Here is a 20,166-nt window from a genome sequence, read left to right on the forward strand (position 1 = left end):
ATTTTAACAGAGCATTAGTAAAATGCTCCTAGGCTCGTGCACAGCACGTGCACACTATGCTTGTTACACACACAGGGACGCACAGCAGCACACACACAGACGCACAGCAGCACACACACATGCAGAAGATTACACATACAAATATTACGGTGCAAATCCTCCATCATAACAGCAATGCTCCAAGGTCCAAACGCGCCTGGCTTTTAAAGGGAATGGGAGATGATCTCTGATTGGTTGATTGCATGTTACGCCCAAAACACACCTCTGATTAATGAAGACACTAAGAACAACCCTTTTAGAACCATGCGCCCGGCACACGGACCCTTTTTTCCGCCGTCAAACTAGCAAAAGTGGATTTGGACACGCCCTAAACACACCTGCACCAGGCGCTTCACGCCGTGCTCTTAGATCGTTAAAATATGGCCCTAAATCTAAATGTGTAAATGTACCCAAAGTTTAGCTTCCGTTATCCAGTCTTTAAACGAGAACACTTGAATCTACGCCTGCAATTTACGATACTGTTCATTATCATTTAATGTGCTGATTATTTTCTCTATTAAGGGATTAACTGTTCAGTCTGTAAGAAGTCAGAAAAATGCTAATTAAACCCCCAAATATTCAGAAAGATTACTTCAAGAGATAATCGATGATCACAATTAACCATCAACTCTGAATAATTTGACTAATGGATTGATCGTCTTGTTTGAGATGACTCACCGGGGCTTGGTTTGTGGGAGGGGCTTGACTGAGATGACTCCGCCCCCTGGTGGTCTGAAGGGGTGGGGCTCTCGGATGAAGGGCCGGAGCCTGAGTCGGTGGAGGTGTTGGCGCCGCTGAGGTCTTGTGCCTCTGGTGCCGTCTGCTCCGTCTCTGACTGACTCTCTGCGGGACCAAACACCATCAACACAATCAATACAACAAATATAGAATATAGATCAGGGTCACAAGTTAAATAAGAACACATTTGAATTCAGCTTTTCAAAAAGTCTGCTTTATTTTCCTGCCAATCTTTGCTTTTCTTGCAGGTGATAAACTCTTACTGATGACTGACTCTTAATGATGAACCTTCAAGCTAGGGCTGGGCGACAGAGAGAACACCAGATATCACGATACTCTTGACCAAATACCTCGATATCGATATTGCGGCGATATTCTAGGGTTGACAACTGGTGCGTTAACAAAACATCTTCACACCTAGAGTTTAGATGAATAATCATCAGTAATGTGGACATAATGTCTAAGTGGGGAAAAGGCAAATAATAGAGTCGGTGGCGTTCAGAAAAGTACATCACTTTACTGTAATGCAGCCTTTAAAACCAGGAAAAGACACTTATGTCATATCACGATACTACAATATCCAAAATCTAAGACGATATCCAGTCTCATATCACGATATTGATATAATATCCATATATTGCCCAGCTCTACTTCAAGCTCAACGTACGGTGGAGTTCTGGCCACGGCAAGTTGCCGCCCATAGTAACATAGTTAAAGAAAAAGTAATAGTGTTACAAGTGTCTATTACTACTTTTACAAATATATATATATATATATACATATATACACACACACACATACATACTTGTAGGCTAAAAGTACATAGACTACAAGAATATATAATTTGTAATTATGGAGCTAAAACTTGCAAACACACTGAGGATCTTTAAAACTTATATTCAGCCACCAGACTCCTTTGACAAAAACAGTCATTTTACCGCGCAGGACACGGGAGTTGCTGCTCGACCGCTGCCTCCGACGGTTAGTTTGTTAATGTTATTGTGTGACTTTGGTGTTTTGAAGGGTTAGGAACTACCAAAACTAACAAACAAACTAAGCGTCGGAGGCAGCGGTAGAGCAGCAACTCCCGTGTCCTGCGCGGTAAAATGACTGTTTTTGTCAAAGGAGTCTGGTGGCTTTGAAGAGAGCAGAGATAACGGCTTCAGTTCCCCGTCGTAAAGGGCTGTCTAACAGCGAGGTGAAGGGCTGAAAATAGTCTAAATAGCCCATCCACTTAAACCAATATAGATGTTTTTAGGTGTCTAAAATGCGTCTAGCTGCTGCCCCCCTCTTCCACAGCAGGACGTTGCTTAGCTTCCGTGTCGGTACTCCTGCCTGCTTCTCCAAACTGGGGGCGTGCCGACCGCCATCTACTGTAGCTAACACACTGACTATGGAGAAGTAGCTCAAACAACCACACTGCAAAAGATGTGAACTGTCCCTTTAAGTTTATACGTAGCACTTTAACCAAAACAAGCTGGATCTCTGCCTCTCCAGTTTGCCGTTTCCTACTAAAGCTGTGATGTGTTTGCTTCTGACCTGCGCTCTCTTGTGAGCCCTCGTCTCCGTCTTTCTTGGCGAGGGCACCGTTTCGTCGCAGCGTTCGGTGGGTCACGCCGTGCTTCCTCAGCAGGTGGCGCTCACAGTTGGATTTGGTGGAGAAAAAGGCGTCGCACTTTGGACAGGGGAACGGTTTCTGGCCTGAAGAAAGACAGAAAGGATTCAGGTGAGGAAACATTTCTTTCATTTTGTGACTCAGGTTTAGTTTTCTTATGAAGTTTTCCAATAAAGAAGTTCCAGAAATTATTAAAAGAACTAATCTGGACACACAGAAGTACACGACAGTGGTGCAAGAAGTACTCGCTAAGATGCTTTACTTAACCCTTGTGTTGCCTTCCCGTCGACAACTTTTTGTTTTTCTGGGTCAACGCACTCAACTGGGTCTTTCTTTCAACATTTGGGTCGTCTTTTTCGACACTTTTGTCGCTTTCCAACGTTTCTGTCACTTTTTGCAACGTTGTTCCTGATTTTTTCTGCACCTTTTTAACATTTCTGTCACGTTTTTTATGTTCTTTTATCTTTTTTTTTTACTTTTCAAATGCTATACAATTATATTTTAGCTACAATAGATTAGTTTTTTGGGCTTTTTGACAGGACAGCTAGCTGAGAAAGGGGAGAGGGGGCGGGGGGCGGGGGAAGAAGACATGCAGGAAATCGTCACAGGTCGGATTTGAACCCTGGACCTTCTGCGTCGAGGCATAAACCTCTCAGTATATGTGCGCCTGCTCTACCCGCTGAACCAACCCGGCCACCACGTTATCTTTTTTTGACAATCTGGTGGAAAGAAACCCAAATTTCTGATATAGAAACAGGACAACAGGAGGTTAAGTAAATGTGCTGCAATCAAGAGTTTACTTTCTGTAAAACTAGAAAGTATAATCAGCTAAATGTACAGCTGATTGTTCCTTTCTTCTGTCCTGGTTCCAGACTAGATGTTTTTTATGTTATGTTGAATACTTGAAGGGAACCCAACACGCCAAGCAGCCAAGCAGGTTTCCTTTGCATGTGAAAAAATGTCTCTTAAATGTATGATTGTTGTTGTTGTGCTAAATAAATCAAACAGCTCAGCCCCAGAGACTGATATATTATCATATCTGACGTTATTGGTTATCAGCACTGATCATTAATGTGGGAGGAGCCACTTTAACTACTTTATATACAGTTAGATAGTTTGGTCCAGGGGTTCCCAACGTTGGGGCCGGGTCCCTCCAAAGGGTCCCCTGATAAATCTGAGGGGTCGTGAGATGATTCATGAGAGAGAGAGGATGAAAACACTGATTTAGTCCGATTTTATGACTTTCTTTTTCGCTAACGTTTTGCTGTTTTTGTGAAACCTGTTTATAATTTTCCCTCTTTGTGCCTCGAACAGTTATTTAGTTAGAAAACGTAGCCTGAAACATGACAGGACGCCTCAAAGTAGACAGTTTTATAAAAGTTAGGATTTGTATTCTACCGTATTTTCTGGACTATAAGTCGCACTTTTTTTCATGCTTTGTCTGGTGCTGCGACTTATAGTCAGGTGTGACTTATATATCAAAATATATATAATGTAACATGTTTTAAATGTTATTTCATGCTGAAAACATTACCGTCTACAGCCGCGAGAGGCGCTCTAGGCTTGTGACGACTATATGCTGCTCCTAAAGACAACTGAGAAAGAAAAGAAGCTGCAGGAGACTGCAGGTAGTAAAACACGCAGCCGGAAACGGTCATCGAGCAGCAGAAGGAGAGTTTGGAGTGAGAGAGAAACTTGTGAGGGACTGGAGAAAAGGTTAGTCTTACTGCAATGAAGAAAACAAAGAAAGCTAGTCGCTGAAATCCAGATGGCCAGAGCTGGAGGAAGGAGTCCACAGATGGGTGCTTGAACAACGTGCTGCTGGGAGAGGCTCGTCAACAGAGCTGTTACGTTACGTTAACATAGAGGACACCTACCGTATTCAGCCCCTTGTTCTGGGGGCTGTTGGGTAGTTTAATAACTGTTAATGTGTTACGTTAACATAGAGGACACCTACCGTATTCAGCCCCTTGTTCTGGGGGCTGTTGGGTAGTTTAATAACTGTCCTTTCCAGATTAAATGTCTGTTCTTGGTCTTGGATTTTGTGAAATAAACTTCTAAATAAATGCGACTTATAGTCCAGTGAGACTAGACTATATGTTTTTTTCCTCTTCATGACGCATTTTTTGACTGATGCGACTTATACTCTGGAAAATACGGTATTTTAAAGATTATCATTAGTGTTTTAATGTGACTTTAAAATGTGAAAAGTGTAGTGGAAAGTAGAGTATTTCCCTCTGAGATGTAATGGAGGAGAAGTATAAAGTAGCAGAAAATGTAAGTGCTCAAGTAAAGTACAAGTACCTCAAAATTGTACTTAAGTACAGAACCTGAGTAGTTACTTTCCACCACTGGTAGCTAATAGAAAAATAAAAAGACAAACCAATCAACAGAAAACAAGCATGAATGAAGTACAACTTCTAGAACAACAAATATCTGGCGGTACATTTTCACATTTACCAAACTATGATTACTACGATTAGAGACTCTAAAGAGGCCAGGTTACATTTCACCATTAACTGTAAAAAAAATAATGAATGTAGCATTCGTGAAGTCAACCATTGGCTTGTTGACTGCCGTTTGTTGTTTTTTAAAAACTGGACGCGAGGGCGGAGCTGGGGAGGAAGACGCAGCTAAGCCAGTGTTGTTTAATGTTGCCGTGGCGCTGTGCTAAGCTAAACGCTAAAGAGGGAAAGTTGCAGGTTGTCAACCCTTCTGAAGCGAGTCGTCCAGCGGACATTTACCGGAGGATGAACACGGATCTTCCGGTACCGGAGACATTTATCAGCAGAACCCAACATCTGCTGACTTGTTATTCTATTCTCTTAAAGAGATCAACGCACAAATAGAAACTTCAGGGCTCTTACGGAGACTACGGAGAAAGGTCTGGGTGGAGCGCCACAGAACCATGAATAGGTAGGTATGTTGTTTTGGGGTGGGGGTGTGTGTGTGTGTGTGTGTGTGTGAGTGTGTGTGTGAGTGAGAGAGAGAGAGTGTGTGTGTGTGTGTGTGTGTGTGTGTGTGTGTGTGTGTGTGTGTGTGTGTGTGTGTGTAATGGTAGGTCTGTTGTGTAGGTGTGTGTGTGTGTGTGTGTGGTAGGTCTGTTGTGTAGATATATTGTGAAGGTATATGTGTGTGTGTGTGTGTGTGTGGTAAGTCTGTTGTGTAGATATATTGTGTAGGTATATGTGTGTGTGTGTGTGTGTGTGGGTCTGTTGTGTAGATATATTGTGTAGGTATATGTGTGTGTGTGGTAGGTCTGTTGTGTAGATATATTGTGTAGGTATATGTGTGTGTGTGTGTGTGTGGTAGGTCTGTTGTGTAGATATATTGTGTAGGTATATGTGTGTGTGTGTGGTAGGTCTGTTGTGTAGGTATATGTGTGTGTGTGGTAGGTCTGTTGTGTAGATATATGTGTGTGTGGTAGGTCTGTTGTGTAGATATATGTGTGTGTGGTAGGTCTGTTGTGTATTACCGGTGTGTGTCAGCATGTGTCTCTGCAGCGAGCTGGCCCAGGGAAACACTCGGGGGCAGAAGGGGCAGGTCATCTTCTGGACCGAGTTGGAGTACGCGTTCTTCTTCCCTTTGGACTGCGGCCCGACCGTCGCTGGCTTCACCTCCTCCCTCGATCCTCCCTCCTTCTCCTCCCCTCCTCCTGCTCTGTCATCTGTTTACACAGAGAGTTTGGAGTCATTTTTTTTTCTTGTATAAATTATATTATTTGGTTACAAACCTCTTAAAAAATAAGGATTAGTGCTGAAACAATTAGTCAATTTAGGAGAGACACTACAGGCAAAAACATAATGTTTCAATTTAGAGATATGGGGCTATTTGTCTTCCATAAGTCTTCTTTCAGATTAGTGTGATGACAGAAATCTCCACTTCAGTGACACTGTTGTGTTTTCTGTGGAGTTCTGTCATTTGTGAAGTTTTGTTATTTCTTATTTACATGTTTAATCAAATGTTTACCTTAAACCAGAGCTACAAATGCCGAAAGTAACACTGATGGAGAAACGTTTGCGGTTTAGCAGCCCAATAGTGTAGTGTCCCTTTAAGAGGGGGTGTGCTGTGAGTACATGTGACCGGTGATTACTACGTGAAAAGGAACTGCGAGATTCATTTAGTTTGTAACGACTTTCAACCCGGTGTGCAGCCACTTGGTAAGCTCTCTTAATTTCATGTTTTCTTGTCTGCTTTTATGATGTATGCTTCATTTTGTCTGTGGTCGCCATGCTACGCTGTTGTGCTGCGTTTACGTCCGTTGCACGTTAAAGATAACACTAGTGATATCCAAACGTCCCTCTGTGAAAACCTTTGACTCTAATACGTCAACTAAATGAAACAAATGTTAGAACGTGGCACAGTTCACATTTCTTTTCTTTTTTTTAAGATTATTTTTTGGGTGCTTTGGCCCTTTTATTTCAGAGTGACAGCAGTGTCTGCATAGACAGGAAAGGTGGGAGAGAGATGGGGGGACGACACGCAGAAAAAGGCCGCAGGTCGGATTTGAACCCGGTGCGAAGGACTCAGCCTATATGGGGCGCATGCTCTTACTGGGTGAGCTAGAGGGCGACCCCACATTTCATATTTCTGTTGTGGACATTTATGCAATTCATTTGCATATTTAAACATGCAATGTCAGTATCTTCCTTTAAGCCTCAGTGTTTCATTTAAAGGAACACGCCGACTTATTGGGACTTTAGCTTATTCATGGGAACTATATTCTCAGAAAGGCAAAGCACTGCTACTTCTGCTACTCCACACAGAGCGGAGTGATATGCACCTGAGAAGCCCCAGGCAGAGTAGCAGTGCTTCACCTTTCTGAGAATATAGTTCCCAGTTTATATACGGTTAGAAGATGGCTGTGTGTCATGTGACCTTGTTATTTGTACACGCTGTGACTCTACAAATCACAACATGTAAACAGGAACATGTTGGTGTTATTTTGTCACTTATTGGGAGCAGTAGGCTAGATGGAGCCGGTTACCTCCAGGATCTGTGCTAAGCTAGGCTAGATGGAGCCAGTTACCTCCAGGATCTGTGCTAAGCTAGGCTAGATGGAGCCGGTTACCTCCAGGATCTGTGCTAAGCTAGGCTAGATGGAGCCAGTTACCTCCAGGATCTGTGCTAAGATAGGCTAGATGGAGCCAGTTACCTCCAGGATCTGTGCTAAGCTAGGCTAGATGGAGCCGGTTACCTTCAGGATCTGTGCTAAGCTAGGCTAGATGGAGCCAGTTACCTCCAGGATCTGTGCTAAGCTAGGCTAGATGGAGCCGGTTACCTCCAGGATCTGTGCTAAGCTAGGCTAGATGGAGCCGGTTACCTCCAGGATCTGTGCTAAGATAGGCTAGATGGAGCCGGTTACCTCCAGGATCTGTGCTAAGCTAGGCTAGATGGAGCCGGTTACCTCCAGGATCTGTGCTAAGCTAGGATAGTGGTGGGGAAGTCAGACAACACGCACGGAGATAAGAAGGGTATGTCTGGTCCCAAACTCCCAATAAGTCGGCGTGTTCCTTTAAGCCTCCACTCAACCTTGAGTGTGTGTCTCCTCCTACCTCTCTTTCCTCCCAGGTCTGCAGCTCCGGTCTGCAGGTAGGGGCTGAACTTGTTGGCGTCCGTGGTGGCCAGCATCTTCTCCACGCTGGCAAACTCCCCGCTGGACTCCAGGTCGATGCCGGCGCTCACAACGGCTTTCTCCTTCACTGCCAGGGCAGCAGGCTTCTTCCTGGACCGCTTCCTGATGGACACAATAACAGAAAGACCATTTTATTTCCTTTAATTTGCATCTGGTGGTGCAATCAGAAATGGCACCGTGGTAGATGACGCATGCTGCGAGTTTACAATCCAAAGTAGGGCCCAACATAGGGAGTCAGAAGACTTTTCAATGACTCCAACAACTGTGTAAGTGTTACTTTGCTCTGTTTTTGACTCCTAATGTACAGTTTTATCCGTAAAAAAGCTATTTCAGACTTGTTTTGTAGTGTAATATATTGAGTATATAAATATGCTTTGACCTTTCACTGGGTATTTTGAGTCGGTCCGAACTGAGTCGGTTTGTTGTTGCTTGTCGTTAATCTTTGCAGCTCAGGTTTATTTAGTTATTACTAGAGCCCGACCGATATATCGGCGGGCCAATATTATCGGCCGATATTAGGCATTTTCCAAACTATCGGTATCGGCATTTATAACGGCCGATAAATGAATATTATAAAAAATAAAATAAAAACTGACGAAACCCCCTTCAACCATGTTCTGAGTGTTGGCGTTGCGTAGTTTGACCACCAGAGGGCGCTCTACAACCTCCCTGTTGGCAACACTCTTTGATTTGTGTTTTTGTTCAAAGGACTTTTTCATATCTTAAAGGTGCCATGGCATGAAAATGTCCCTTTATGAGGTTTTTTTAACATTAATATGAGTTCCCCCAGCCTGCCTATGGCCCCCCCAGTGGCTAGAAATGGTGATAGGTGTAAACCGAGCCCTGGGTATCCTGCTCTGCCTTTGAGAAAATGAAAGCTCAGATGGGCCGATCTGGAATCTTCCCTTTATGACGTCATAAGGGGAAAGGTTACCTCCCCTTTCTCTGCTTTGCCCAACCAGAGGATTTGGCCCCCCCATGAGAAAGAGAGAGAGAGAGACATCACGGCTTGAAAACGAGCAAAGTGGCAGCTGGTCAAGGCCAACTGCCACTTTATACTTTATACATTTTATTTATCAGAACTTAATATTAACAGAATATATTTTGATGTTCTGTTGTGACAATAAAACACACGTTTATTTTTAAACTGCATTGTGATATTATTTTAGTGAGGACTCATAAATAACGACAAATAACTAATGTTAGGGAAATCTGTTTATGTTTTGTTTCTGGATTTAAAAAAAAAAATATATATATATATATATATTGGCCGATATATCAGAATATCGGATTTTTAAATCACCAAATATTTGTAATATATCTTTATTATGACTATTATTGCCATTGTTCATCACCCCCCCAACCAGCACCGTCAGACACCTCCTACCAAGACTCTGGGTCTGTCCCAGGTTTCTCCCTAAAAGGGAGATTTTCCTCACCACTGTCCCACTAAATGTTTGCTCTTGGGGGGAATTAATGTAATAGTTGGGTCTTTGTAAATGATAGAGTGTGGTCTAGACCTATCTGTAAAGAGTCTCGAGATAACTCTTGTTATGATTTCATACTATAAATACATATACACATATTAAAAATCCTTTACCGGTCGGGCTCTAGTTATTACTGAAGCTCACGTACCTGGAGGATACCTCGGACGTTTCGTCACTTGGCGTCTCCTGGACCGCGGAGGGTCCCGGGGCGTCTGCGGCGGCCTCGGCCAGAGAGGGAGCGACGACCGCGTGGGGTTTGACGTCCAGCGCGGCGGCCGTGGAGGCGGCCTCTCTCTTCAGCAGGTCTGGCGCTCCGGAGACGGAGTGGATGATCTGAGCGATGGACGCCAGAGGGGGGAGCTCCTTGATGGCTGCGGAGGAGGGCGAGGATGTGGCTGCGCAGGACGCCGGTTTGGGGAGCAGGGGCTTGAGGCGCTGCGCTCGCGTAGCGTTGCTAAGCGAGGCCGGGGGGGGGGGGGTGGATCCGGGGGGGAGCTGGTAGCAGCCGAGCTGCGGGTGAGGGTGGAGAGGAGGCAGCGCGCTCGCTGCCTTCTCCTCCCTGGACAGAGCCTGCTGCTGCTGCTGCTGCTGCTCCACGATGCTGCTACTGCTCAGCTCCGTCTTGATCTCCCTCTTCTCCTCCCTCCGCTGCCTCTTGCTGGGGACGGACAGATCGATGGGCTGGTCCAGGATGGAGCAGTCGAAGCTCGGCGAGACGCTCTCCAGTTTGATGCCGGGAGACCCCGCCTGGCTGCCGGCTCCAAGACTTTTGGCGGAGAAGTCCAGAGGCTGGTCCAGCTCTGCTGGATAAACCATGTTCGCTTCCACTTTGACCGCTTGGAGCGCCTGAATCGGAGTCTGATTGATCCCATTGAGCGTTATCGGATTCACCGGAGTGGCGCGTGCAGAGGCGACGGCAGCTACGGTCGCGACAGCTGCGGCGGCAGGAAGGAGCGTGGCGATGTGCTCTTCGATCTCCCTCTCCTGCACCTCAGGGTGCTGCTTGAGCAGGTGGTGGATGCAGTTGCGTTTGGCCAGGAAGGCCGCCCCGCAGCGACGGCACTCAAACGGCTTCCTCTGGCAGCCGTTGTGCGTGCGCAGGTGGATCTGCAGCGCTCGGTATGTCTTCAGGTCCTCGCCGCAGAAACGACAGGTCGTCTCAGCTCCGGCGCAGCCCGTCTCCGTGTCCTGGGTGGTGGTGGTCGTTGCCGCGGTGATCGCTGAGGCGAGGTTGGCCGTGGTGGTGGAGGTGACGTACTTGATGTTTTTCTCGATGTCCTTCCGCGACGTCTTGGCGTGCTTCTTCCTGAGGTGGCGCTCGCAGTTGGCCTTGACGGTGAAAGGGTAGTGGCAGACGCGGCAGACATAGGGCCGCTCGCCGCTGTGCGTGCGCAGGTGTCGGATCAGCGTGGCTTTGTCCGGAGCCACGTAGTCGCAGATGTTGCACTGGTGGGGGAGGATGCCGAGGTGGAAGCGCATGTGAGCCTGCAGGACGCCGGAGAAGGCAAACACCTGGTCGCAGAATCGGCACGGGAACGAGCCTTTGGCCGAGCCGGCGTTGGCGTTGTTTCCCCCTTTGGTTCCCGGCTTTCTCCCGCTTAGCCCCGCCTCCTCGTGCACCGCTGTGGTAGCAGCTGGCGGCGAATCCGACAGGGGCGTGTGAGCGTCTCCAATGCACTCTGCGTCCAACTGGCCTCCGTTGCCGGCCGACGAGGAGGACGACGAGGAAGAGGAGGGCGTTTTGAAGAGAGTGGGGGTGGGAGGCGGCAGGCTGGGGCTGATGCAGCCCAGCGAGGCCTGCTGGGAGCTCTGGAGCGGGGGGGGAGTTGTCGCTGTGAGGCTGGAGCGAGGGGTGATGGGAGGTTTGGGCTTCAGCGGAGGCATCGCCTTCTGGCCTTGACCTGGAGGAGGAAGAAACAGAGTTTCTTTTTTTTGGATTCTACGACTAGGAGTCAGCAAATCTTATTCTTTCAGACACTACCTGATCGGATGACTGATTGATTGATTGATTGATTGATTGACAAACACAAGAACATCCAGCTCCAACCGACACCCACCTTGACCTCCCGCAAATCCCGGAGCTTTAGCCAAAGGTGGGAGGGTCAGCCCCATCTGATTGGGCGCTGAACTCGCCACTTTGAGTATCTGCTGAATGTCTGCCAGCTCCATGATCCCAGCGCCACCCGCCTCGCCGGGTTTGACCCCTGACGAGGCGGCGCTGGCTGTTGCAGCACTGCCGTCTGGTTGCAGGAGGAAGCCGCTCTGGAAGGGCTGCAGGGAGAGCAGGCTCAGGGCGTCTTTCTGCGAGAGGCCCTGCAGTGCGGAGGCGGAGCCTGAGGCCTCCAGCAGCGGGATGCTGAGGGCAGCCAGGCCGCCCACGCCCAGCCCCAACGTCAGCCCCAGGCCTCCGGACAGGTAGGCCGAGGCCGGCTCCTGGGGGAGGCTGGAGGACGGCGGCTCCACGTGGATCACCTTGATGCTGTCCAGGTGCGCCTGATGGATCTCATCATCTGTGGGACCGGACTTCACCTGGGGAAAAACACAGCATCCATTAAGACCAGTGTCCAAATCCACTTTTGCTAGTTTGACGGCAGAAAAAAGGGTCCGTGCGCTGGGCGCATGGTTCTAAAGGGTTGTACTTAGTGTCTTCATTAATCAGAGGTGTGTTTTGGGCGTAACATGCAATAAACCAATCAGAGATCATCTCCCATTCCCTTTAAAAGCCAGGCGCGTTTGGACCTTGGAGCATTGCTGTTATGATGGAGGATTTGCACCGTAATATTTGTATTTGTAATCTTCTGCATGTGTGTGTGCTGCCGTGCGTCCCCTGTGTGTGTGTGTGTGTGTGTGTGTGTGTGTGTGTGTGTGCTGCTGTGCGTCCCTGTGTGTGTAACAAGCATAGTGTGCACGTGCTGTGCACGAGCCTAGGAGCATTTTACTAATGCTCTGTTAAAATAACAATGAAATGCTGCGTTATTGACTTTAGACCAGGTTTTTGTTGGTCAATGGCGCCATCACTTCCCGCTGCCTCAAGATAGCAATACTCCCAGAATGCACCTGAACACACCTCCCTGTAAGACCAGCACGCCCAGAATGCACCTGAACACACCTCCCTGTAAGACCAGCACGCCCAGAATGCACCTGAACACACCTCCCTGTAAGACCAGCACACCCAGAATGAACCTGAACACACCTCCCTGTAAGACCAGCACGCCCAGAATGCACCTGAACACATCTCCCTGTAAGACCAGCACGCCCATGGGCCACAGATGGGAGCAGGTGCATTTGCTATTTAAACGACGTGGGCGCTGGACGGGAAACTGACAACTGGGTCGGTCTTAAACTAGCAAAGACACTTGGGTCGGGCTTTGCGCTGCGCTGCGCCGGGTGCAACATAGGACCCTAAAACAGCGCGAAGATTTAACATTAAACATCACGTGCATTCTGTATGTATATGTAGCTACAGACTTCTGAGACAATATATCTGGCCCTGACAAAAACAACCTAAAACTAAACCTATAAAAACTAAAACTTTCTGAAGAACAAAACTAGAAAACACTCTGAAAACTAACTCAAGCTAAACTGAAATGAAATCCAAAAGTCAAAACTATTATAACTTCCCACACCTACCCTGCTGTACGTGGTGAAATAAGTGAATGTGTGGGCTGCTGTGATGATAATAATAATAATATTATTATTAATATAGTTTTGTTTCCAGATCTTACCTGAGAAACGTGCTGAAGACCCAGCGCTTCCAAGAAGCTGGCCTGCTCCGAGGGCGGGACTTCTTTCTCGGTGTCCGGACTGTCGTCATCATCGCCGTTTTCAGCGGCTGCGTCCTCCGCCTCCTCTTCCATTTCCTGCGTGCCATTGTCGCTGGGTTTGTCGGCGTGGGAGATGGTTTTATGGAGGTCCAGGGCCGAGCGAAGGGGGAATGCCTTGTCGCAGCAATCACAGACAAACCGGTGGAACTTGCTGATACAGCGACGAAGGTTTGTCTCGCACCAGACCTGGAGGGAAAGAGAGGGGATTTAAAAGGGTTACTTTTCAACATGGGCCCTATTTTACCATGTTTCTGTGGTTAAGTGACTGATGGGAACAACAATCTTTGACATTGGTCCAGTATTAAGCGAGAAACAAGCTGCAATGTAACGTTATTGGGCAAATGTTCAGCGTCAGTTTACATCCAAAAAAGTTGTGTTGTTGCCGCTGACAGACTCAGATTATTATTCTAGGTGTCTGACAACATTATGAAAGGATCCCTACAGAGATAGACCTTTTAGTTAAAGAGTAAGATCCTTTTAGTTTAACATGAAACAGCCCCGAAATCACCATCACCAAACTACACCAGACTCCATGTAAATAATCAGGACTTTTATCATCGTAAAACACACTTCATTCAAAGTCGACAGAAACGAAATAAAACTACCAAAAGCCGTCTTGGTTCATTTTTCCACTGTTCCAACAATCACCACTCTGGTTTGGTTGAAATAAACCCTTAATTCACCCATTTACATGTGGAGATATGCTGGCTCTATACACGCTAAAAGTACGGATTATTTACATGGAGTCTGGTGGAGATATGCTGGCTCTATACACGCTAAAAGTCCTGATTATTTACATGGAGTCTGGTGGAGTTTGGTGATGGTGATTTCTTGGCCCTGTCTTTTGTTGTCTGTTGTCTGTCTTAAATGCTTCCCTTTAAGTAGTAATTGCACTTTATGTATAGTCTATAATGTGTGTGCATTACATGTAGCAAATGTCTAAAATAGTCTGAAATGTCATTTTATATATTTTTAAATGTGCAACACCACTGGATCCACGGTGAAACGTTGTTTCGTCTCACTATATACAGTGTATATGGTTGAAATGAATATAAAATCCACTAGACTTGACTTGGATACCTGTGCGATGTGAGCGAACTTCTTGCAGGAGAAGTCTATGAAGGCCAGGTCGTTGAAGCCGGTGGGGATGGAGGGGTTGTTCTGGATGAAGGGGTGGCCGCTGGGGTCCTGGGGGAGAATCTTATGTACGCCGGCGTTGTGACGCAACAAACCGCGGTGAGTTCGGAAAGACAGGCAGCAGAAATCACACCTGCAAACGACACAACCAGGGGGGCTCACGTTACAGTGTTTACCTGACTGAAAGAGTGGAGCACAAATCACAAACAGAGCAGCAACGGGACACCAAGAGAAAAAACTAAAAACAGTCGACTCAACGGTCAGTTTTGTCTAAGATTTCTTTAGTCGATAAGTCATTTTCTTAAATGTTTTTTCTTTGTGAATGACTTATTTCCAAGACACTTAGTTGTGAGCACATGTAGTTCTTAGTGTGTGTGTGTGTGTGTGTGTGTGTGTGTGTGTGTGTGTGTGTGAGAGACAGTTATGAGCACATTTAGCTCTTCATTTAAGCTGTGTATTGTATTTTTAAATATATATATATATATATATATATATATATATATATATATATATATATATATATATGTGTGTGTGTGTGTGTGTGTGTGTGTGTGTGTGAGAGATAACCACTGGTGGCAGTGCTGGTTCTGCTCTTGTTAATCGCTGCTCAGTGTCTGCCACACAGTGTCCGTCATACACTCTTATCACATCCCGTGTGTGTGTGTGTGTGTGTGTGTGTGTGTGTGTGTCAAGAGGATTTTTGGGGGAGCAGGAGAGGGGACACACACAAAAACACTTGTTGTATTCCCTCCACCTCCCTCTTTCTCTCCATCTTCATCACTCCTCCTCTTCCCTCTTTCTCCTCCTCCCTGTCTTCACACTCTGGTGTCGGTCTCCTGCATATGTGTGTGTGTGTGTGTGTGTGTGTGTGTGTGTGTTTGAGTGTCACACTGGTGTGTGAGTGCAGACTAATCCCTCAGAGGTTGGCTCAGGTCCAGAGATTTACCCTCCGAGTGTGTGTGTGTGTGTGTGTGTGTGTGTGTGTGTGTGTGTGTATCAGTATCTGATGCTAGCCACTGAGCCAGTTAACCTGCAACTAAGACACCAAGTGCAGGAACCTTAAAAGGAACCATTAATATATTTTTTCATGAATGGTTAATGAAAACCAGAACGTGAACATATGAAGAGAACCAGAGATATCGCCCTTTTTTATTCCACACTCTTTTTTCCTTGTCCTGAAACCTGGCGCCTACATTACCCAGAATGCAATTCAACCACATGTTAATGCTCACTGAGACTTTGTTAAAACATAAAGCTGAACTCATATTCACAGTCCTCCGTCTTCCTAGTGGTCCGTTAAATTACCTCCCTCCATCCTCTCTCTCTCCCTCCATCCATCCATCCTCTCTCTCTCTCTCCATCCATCCATCCATCCTCTCTCGCTCTCTCTCCATCCATCCTCTCTCTCTCTCTCCATCCATCCATCCTCTCTCTCTCCAGATCCTCTTACAGACTCATTAGTGAGGATTTACAGCTAAATATTGCTGCCTTCCTCCATAACGAGCTCAGCCTCTCTCTCTCTCTCTCCCCCTCCCTCTCTCTCTGTCTCTCTCTCTGTCTCTCTCCCTCTGTCTGTCTCTCTATCTCTCCCCCTCCCTCTCTCTCTGTCTCTCTCTCTATGTCTCTCTGTCTCTCTGTCTCTCTCTCTCTCTCTCTCTCTCTCTCTATAACTTTATGTCCCGGTCCTCCATCCCTTCTTCTACTTCCCTCCTCCCTTCCCTCCTCCATTCTTCCTTTTTCCTTTCTTCTCATCCTTTTTCTTCTTTCTTTTGTCATTCCCTCTTTCTTTCCATTAAATTGGTCGTTCTCTCCTCATCTTTTCTTCCTTTATTTCTTCATTTCTTCAGTGACAACAGGAGTCACGCTATGTCGCCTCAAACTTTTAACTGTGTGTGTGTGTGTTCGTTTGCTGCCATGGTGACAGACTGTCTTTCTTTATTTTTTTTTAGGCAGGGTGGGGGGGGTTGCCATGGCAACGGGGCCTGGCCAAGCGCGTCTTGAAACCTCCTCCTCCTCTTCTTTGTGACTTATTAAGTTGTCCTCTCTCTCTCTCTCTCTCTCTCTCTCACTAGTGATTAGCCTCCATCTTTTTTTCTCGTTATCCGTCCGTTCTGCTCCCTCTTCTTTAACCTGACCCCCCCCCCACCCAATCACTCCATCTCACTCCCTTCTCTTACCTAACAGTACAGAAGTATTAGCAGCAATATGTACTTATAGAACAAAAGAAGTCAGTGGAAACTAATTAACTAAATACATTAAGTGTGTGTGTGTGTGTGTGTGTGTGTGTGTGTGTGTGTGTGTGTGTGTGTGTACCTCAGAGCGGTGTCGGGGTGTGTGTCCATGTGTGCGTCCAGCTCCAGTCTGGAGTTTAAGGTCTTGAAGCAGATGGGACAGGGCAGCAGCTCCTCCTCAGCTCCACGCAGCGCTGCTGCTGACTCCTCCACAGCCGCATCATCCACCACCTAAACAAACACACACACACACACACACACACACACACACACACACACACACAGAGATACACACACACAGAGATACACATGCACGCACACACACACGCACAAACACACAAGTTAGAGAGAGTAAATATTACAATCTGCTGTTTTTATAAGAAAAAACTGGTTTCAGCCTCAAATGTAAATATTTTCTGGTTTTCTATTATTGTAACAAACTGAACAAGACACTTTGAAAACAAACTTTCACAATATGTTGACATGTTACAGGTCAAGCAATTAGTCGGTTAGTTGGGAAAATAAAAAAATAATGACTAGATTAATTGATGATAATAAAAAGTACATTTAGTTGCATCTGCAGTCTCTGTTACGATTGTCTAAAAACGATCATTGAGTCATTTTTTTATGTCAAAACAGTCAAACTTCTCTGATGTCAGCGTGTTAAATGTGAACATGTTCTAGTGTCTTCTCTCCTCTGTGACAGTAAACTGAACATCTTTGAGTTGTGGACAAAACAAGACGTTTGAGGACGTCATCTTGGGCTTTTTGGGGGAAACACTGATCCACATTTTTTCACCATTTGCGGACATTTTATACAACAACTTATTCATTCATCCAGAAGATAATCCACAGATTTCTTTTGTACCTTCTTGCTGGGCGGCTCGTCTCCGCTCTCCTCCTCCGGACCCTGTCTCCTCTTGACGGACGGACGGCGGCGTTTGTTGGGGGATGGCGGGCTGACGGGGAGCAGACCGCTGGCCGGGTCCTTTTCATGGATCTTCATGTGTCTGAGAGAGGAAGGGTCAGAGGTTAGTTTCACTCTCTCACTCTAAACCTTTACCCTAAAAGCTGACTCCTAAGCCGGTAAAGATAGAGAGTTATTAGCAACTAAGTAATCTGATCTTGGAGTAAGAATATGAAAGTTGTGCACGTATAATTTCAAGTATGCGTTGTTTGTTTCACTGACTGTAAAAAAACTAAAGCTGCATTCTCTGTAACTTCCAGCAGGGGGCGACGCCACTGGCTCCAAACAGAAGTCTGTTTCTATAGAAGTCTATGAGAAAGTGAGACGACTTCTCACTTGATTTATACAAGTTTATATAAGATACAGAAGGAAGGATAGAGGGGAAGGATGGAGGGGAAGGATAGAGGGAAGGATGGAGGGGAAGGATGGAGGGAAGGATAGAGGGAAGGATGGAGGGAAGGATAGAGGGGAAGGATAGAGGGAAGGATAGAGGGGAAGGATAGAGGGAAGGATGGAGGAGAGGATGGAGGAGAGGATGGAGGAGAGGATAGAGGGGAAGGATAGAGGGGAAGGATAGAGGAGAGGATGGAGGAGAGGATGGAGGGGAAAGGATGGAGGAGAGGATGGAGGAGAGGATAGAGGAGAGGATAGAGGAGAGGATAGAGGAAGGATAGAGGGGAAGGATGGAGGAGAGGATGGAGGGAGAGGATGGAGGGAAGGATGGAGGGGAAGGATGGAGGGGAAGGATGGAGGGGAAGGATAGAGGGGAAGGATGGAGGGGAAGGATGGAGGGAAGGATGGAGGGGAAGGATGGAGGAGAGGATAGAGGGAAGGATAGAGGGGAAGGATGGAGGGAAGGATGGAGGGAAGGATAGAGGGGAAGGATGGAGGGGAAAGATGGAGGATGGACGGGAACATTTGGGTCGCCTAAAAATGTCTCGTTCAGCCAACCAAGCATCAGTTATTTTTACAGTCAACTGTAAACGGTGGAGATGGAAACACACAATAACCCCAAAGCTACGCACCAGGCCTCATTGAAAATTAGACACATTTTAGCCCAAGAAAAACTTCTGGAAGAGAAGATACAGACTGGAACTGGGTCAGTTTCTCCCTCAGCTGTGTCTCAAAGGTCAGATGGTGATTTAAAGAGGTGTGTGTGTGTGTGTGTGTGTGTGTGTGTGTGTGTGTGTGTGTGTGTAAGTAAATGTGACAACCGAGTGTTTGTGAGAGTTTGTGTTATTTAAGCGTTACTGGAAGCGTGAGAAAGCGTGCAGGCTGTTAACATGTTCTGCTATTTCAGTGTGTGTGTGTGTATGTGTGTGTCTGTCTCTGTGTGTGTGTGTGTGTGTGTGTGTGTGTGTGTGTGTGTAAAGGTCATCCAGCTAGCTAGCATGTGGCGGTAGCGAAGGTGTCATTTTACAGAAGTTCAAAGAGGAGAGAACGAAATGAGTACAGGGAATAAGGAGAGAGAGAGAGAGAGAGAGAGGGGGGGGGGAGGAAAGTAGGGAGGAGGGGAGAACAGTAAAGGAGAGGAAGGAAGAGTAGAGGAAAACAAGTTGGAGACAGAAGAGAGGAGAGAAAAGATAAGACAAGAAAGATGAAAGAAAATGAGAAAAAAGAAAAGAAAAATGGGGAGAGGCTAGGAGGACACACTAGAGGAGGAAGAAGAAAACAAGGAAAGAGGAGAGAAAACAAGGGGACAAGATGAGAGAAAAGGGGAGGAAAGGAACAGAAATGAAGGGGAGGAGGGGAGAGGAAAATGAGAAAGGAGAGAAAGAAAGAAAAGGAGGGGACACAGGAGGAGGAGAAAGATGATGAAGAATGAAAGAAGGAAAGGAGAGAGGAGAGAAGGAAAGGAGGAGAGAAGGAAAGGAGAGAGGAGAGAAGGAAAGGAGCGAGGAGAGAAGGAAAGAAGGAGAGAAGGAAAGGAGAGAGGAGAGAAGGAAAGGAGAGAAGGAAGGATGCAGGAGGTGAGGGGGCAGAGAGAGGAGGAGGAGGAGGATTGGATGATATCATCTATTAATAGGACCCAACAGGCAGCAGGCTGGACGCCCATAACAGGTCCTGACAGAGTCAGCAGATCTGAGACCAGCTGACAGGAAGTCATTCTTTAACCAATCAGTTTAGTGAAGGAGGAGGAGGAGGCGGGACAACAAGAGAGAGAGAGAGAGAGCAAAGTCTTCTGGGCCCAAACTGTACTGTGACCCCCTGAACCGACCAATCACAGAGCAGAAAACATGCCGAGTCAGCTGAGACACAATCCTGCTGCGTGTGTGTGAGAGACGCTTGAGTCGTCAACAGCTGCCACACACACACACACACACACACACACACACACACACACACACACACACACACACAGCAAGGGGAGTAAAGGAAGGAAAGGAAATAAAGGAAGGAGAGGAAAACTAGGAAAGAATATGAAGGAAAGGAAAGGAAGGGGAGGGAAGGAAACCAAAATAAGAAAAGAGGGCAGGAGAGGAAAACTAGGAA

General features: G+C 46.5%; 1 protein-coding gene across 4 annotated transcripts in view; it reads right to left on the bottom strand.

The window, feature by feature from the left end:
- The window catches only part of LOC144537221 (ras-responsive element-binding protein 1-like), an 81,388-nt gene that overhangs the window by 6,341 nt on the left and 54,881 nt on the right, over positions 1–20,166 (bottom strand). For 3 of the 4 annotated variants that reach the window (XM_078280751.1, XM_078280752.1, XM_078280753.1), the window contains 10 exons: positions 17,575–17,716; positions 16,789–16,937; positions 14,419–14,608; positions 13,240–13,524; positions 11,572–12,043; positions 9,663–11,415; positions 7,948–8,129; positions 5,868–6,059; positions 2,317–2,478; positions 718–882 (listed from right to left, as the gene is read on the bottom strand). In XM_078280751.1, the coding sequence (XP_078136877.1) occupies positions 718–882; positions 2,317–2,478; positions 5,868–6,059; positions 7,948–8,129; positions 9,663–11,415; positions 11,572–12,043; positions 13,240–13,524; positions 14,419–14,608; positions 16,789–16,937; positions 17,575–17,716 (3,692 nt within the window). The remainder of the gene's footprint in view (positions 1–717; positions 883–2,316; positions 2,479–5,867; positions 6,060–7,947; positions 8,130–9,662; positions 11,416–11,571; positions 12,044–13,239; positions 13,525–14,418; positions 14,609–16,788; positions 16,938–17,574; positions 17,717–20,166) is intronic. The other variant, XM_078280754.1, reaches the window with a different exon arrangement.

Source organism: Sander vitreus, chromosome 22 (assembly GCF_031162955.1).
Source record: "Sander vitreus isolate 19-12246 chromosome 22, sanVit1, whole genome shotgun sequence".
NCBI lineage: Eukaryota > Metazoa > Chordata > Actinopteri > Perciformes > Percidae > Sander > Sander vitreus.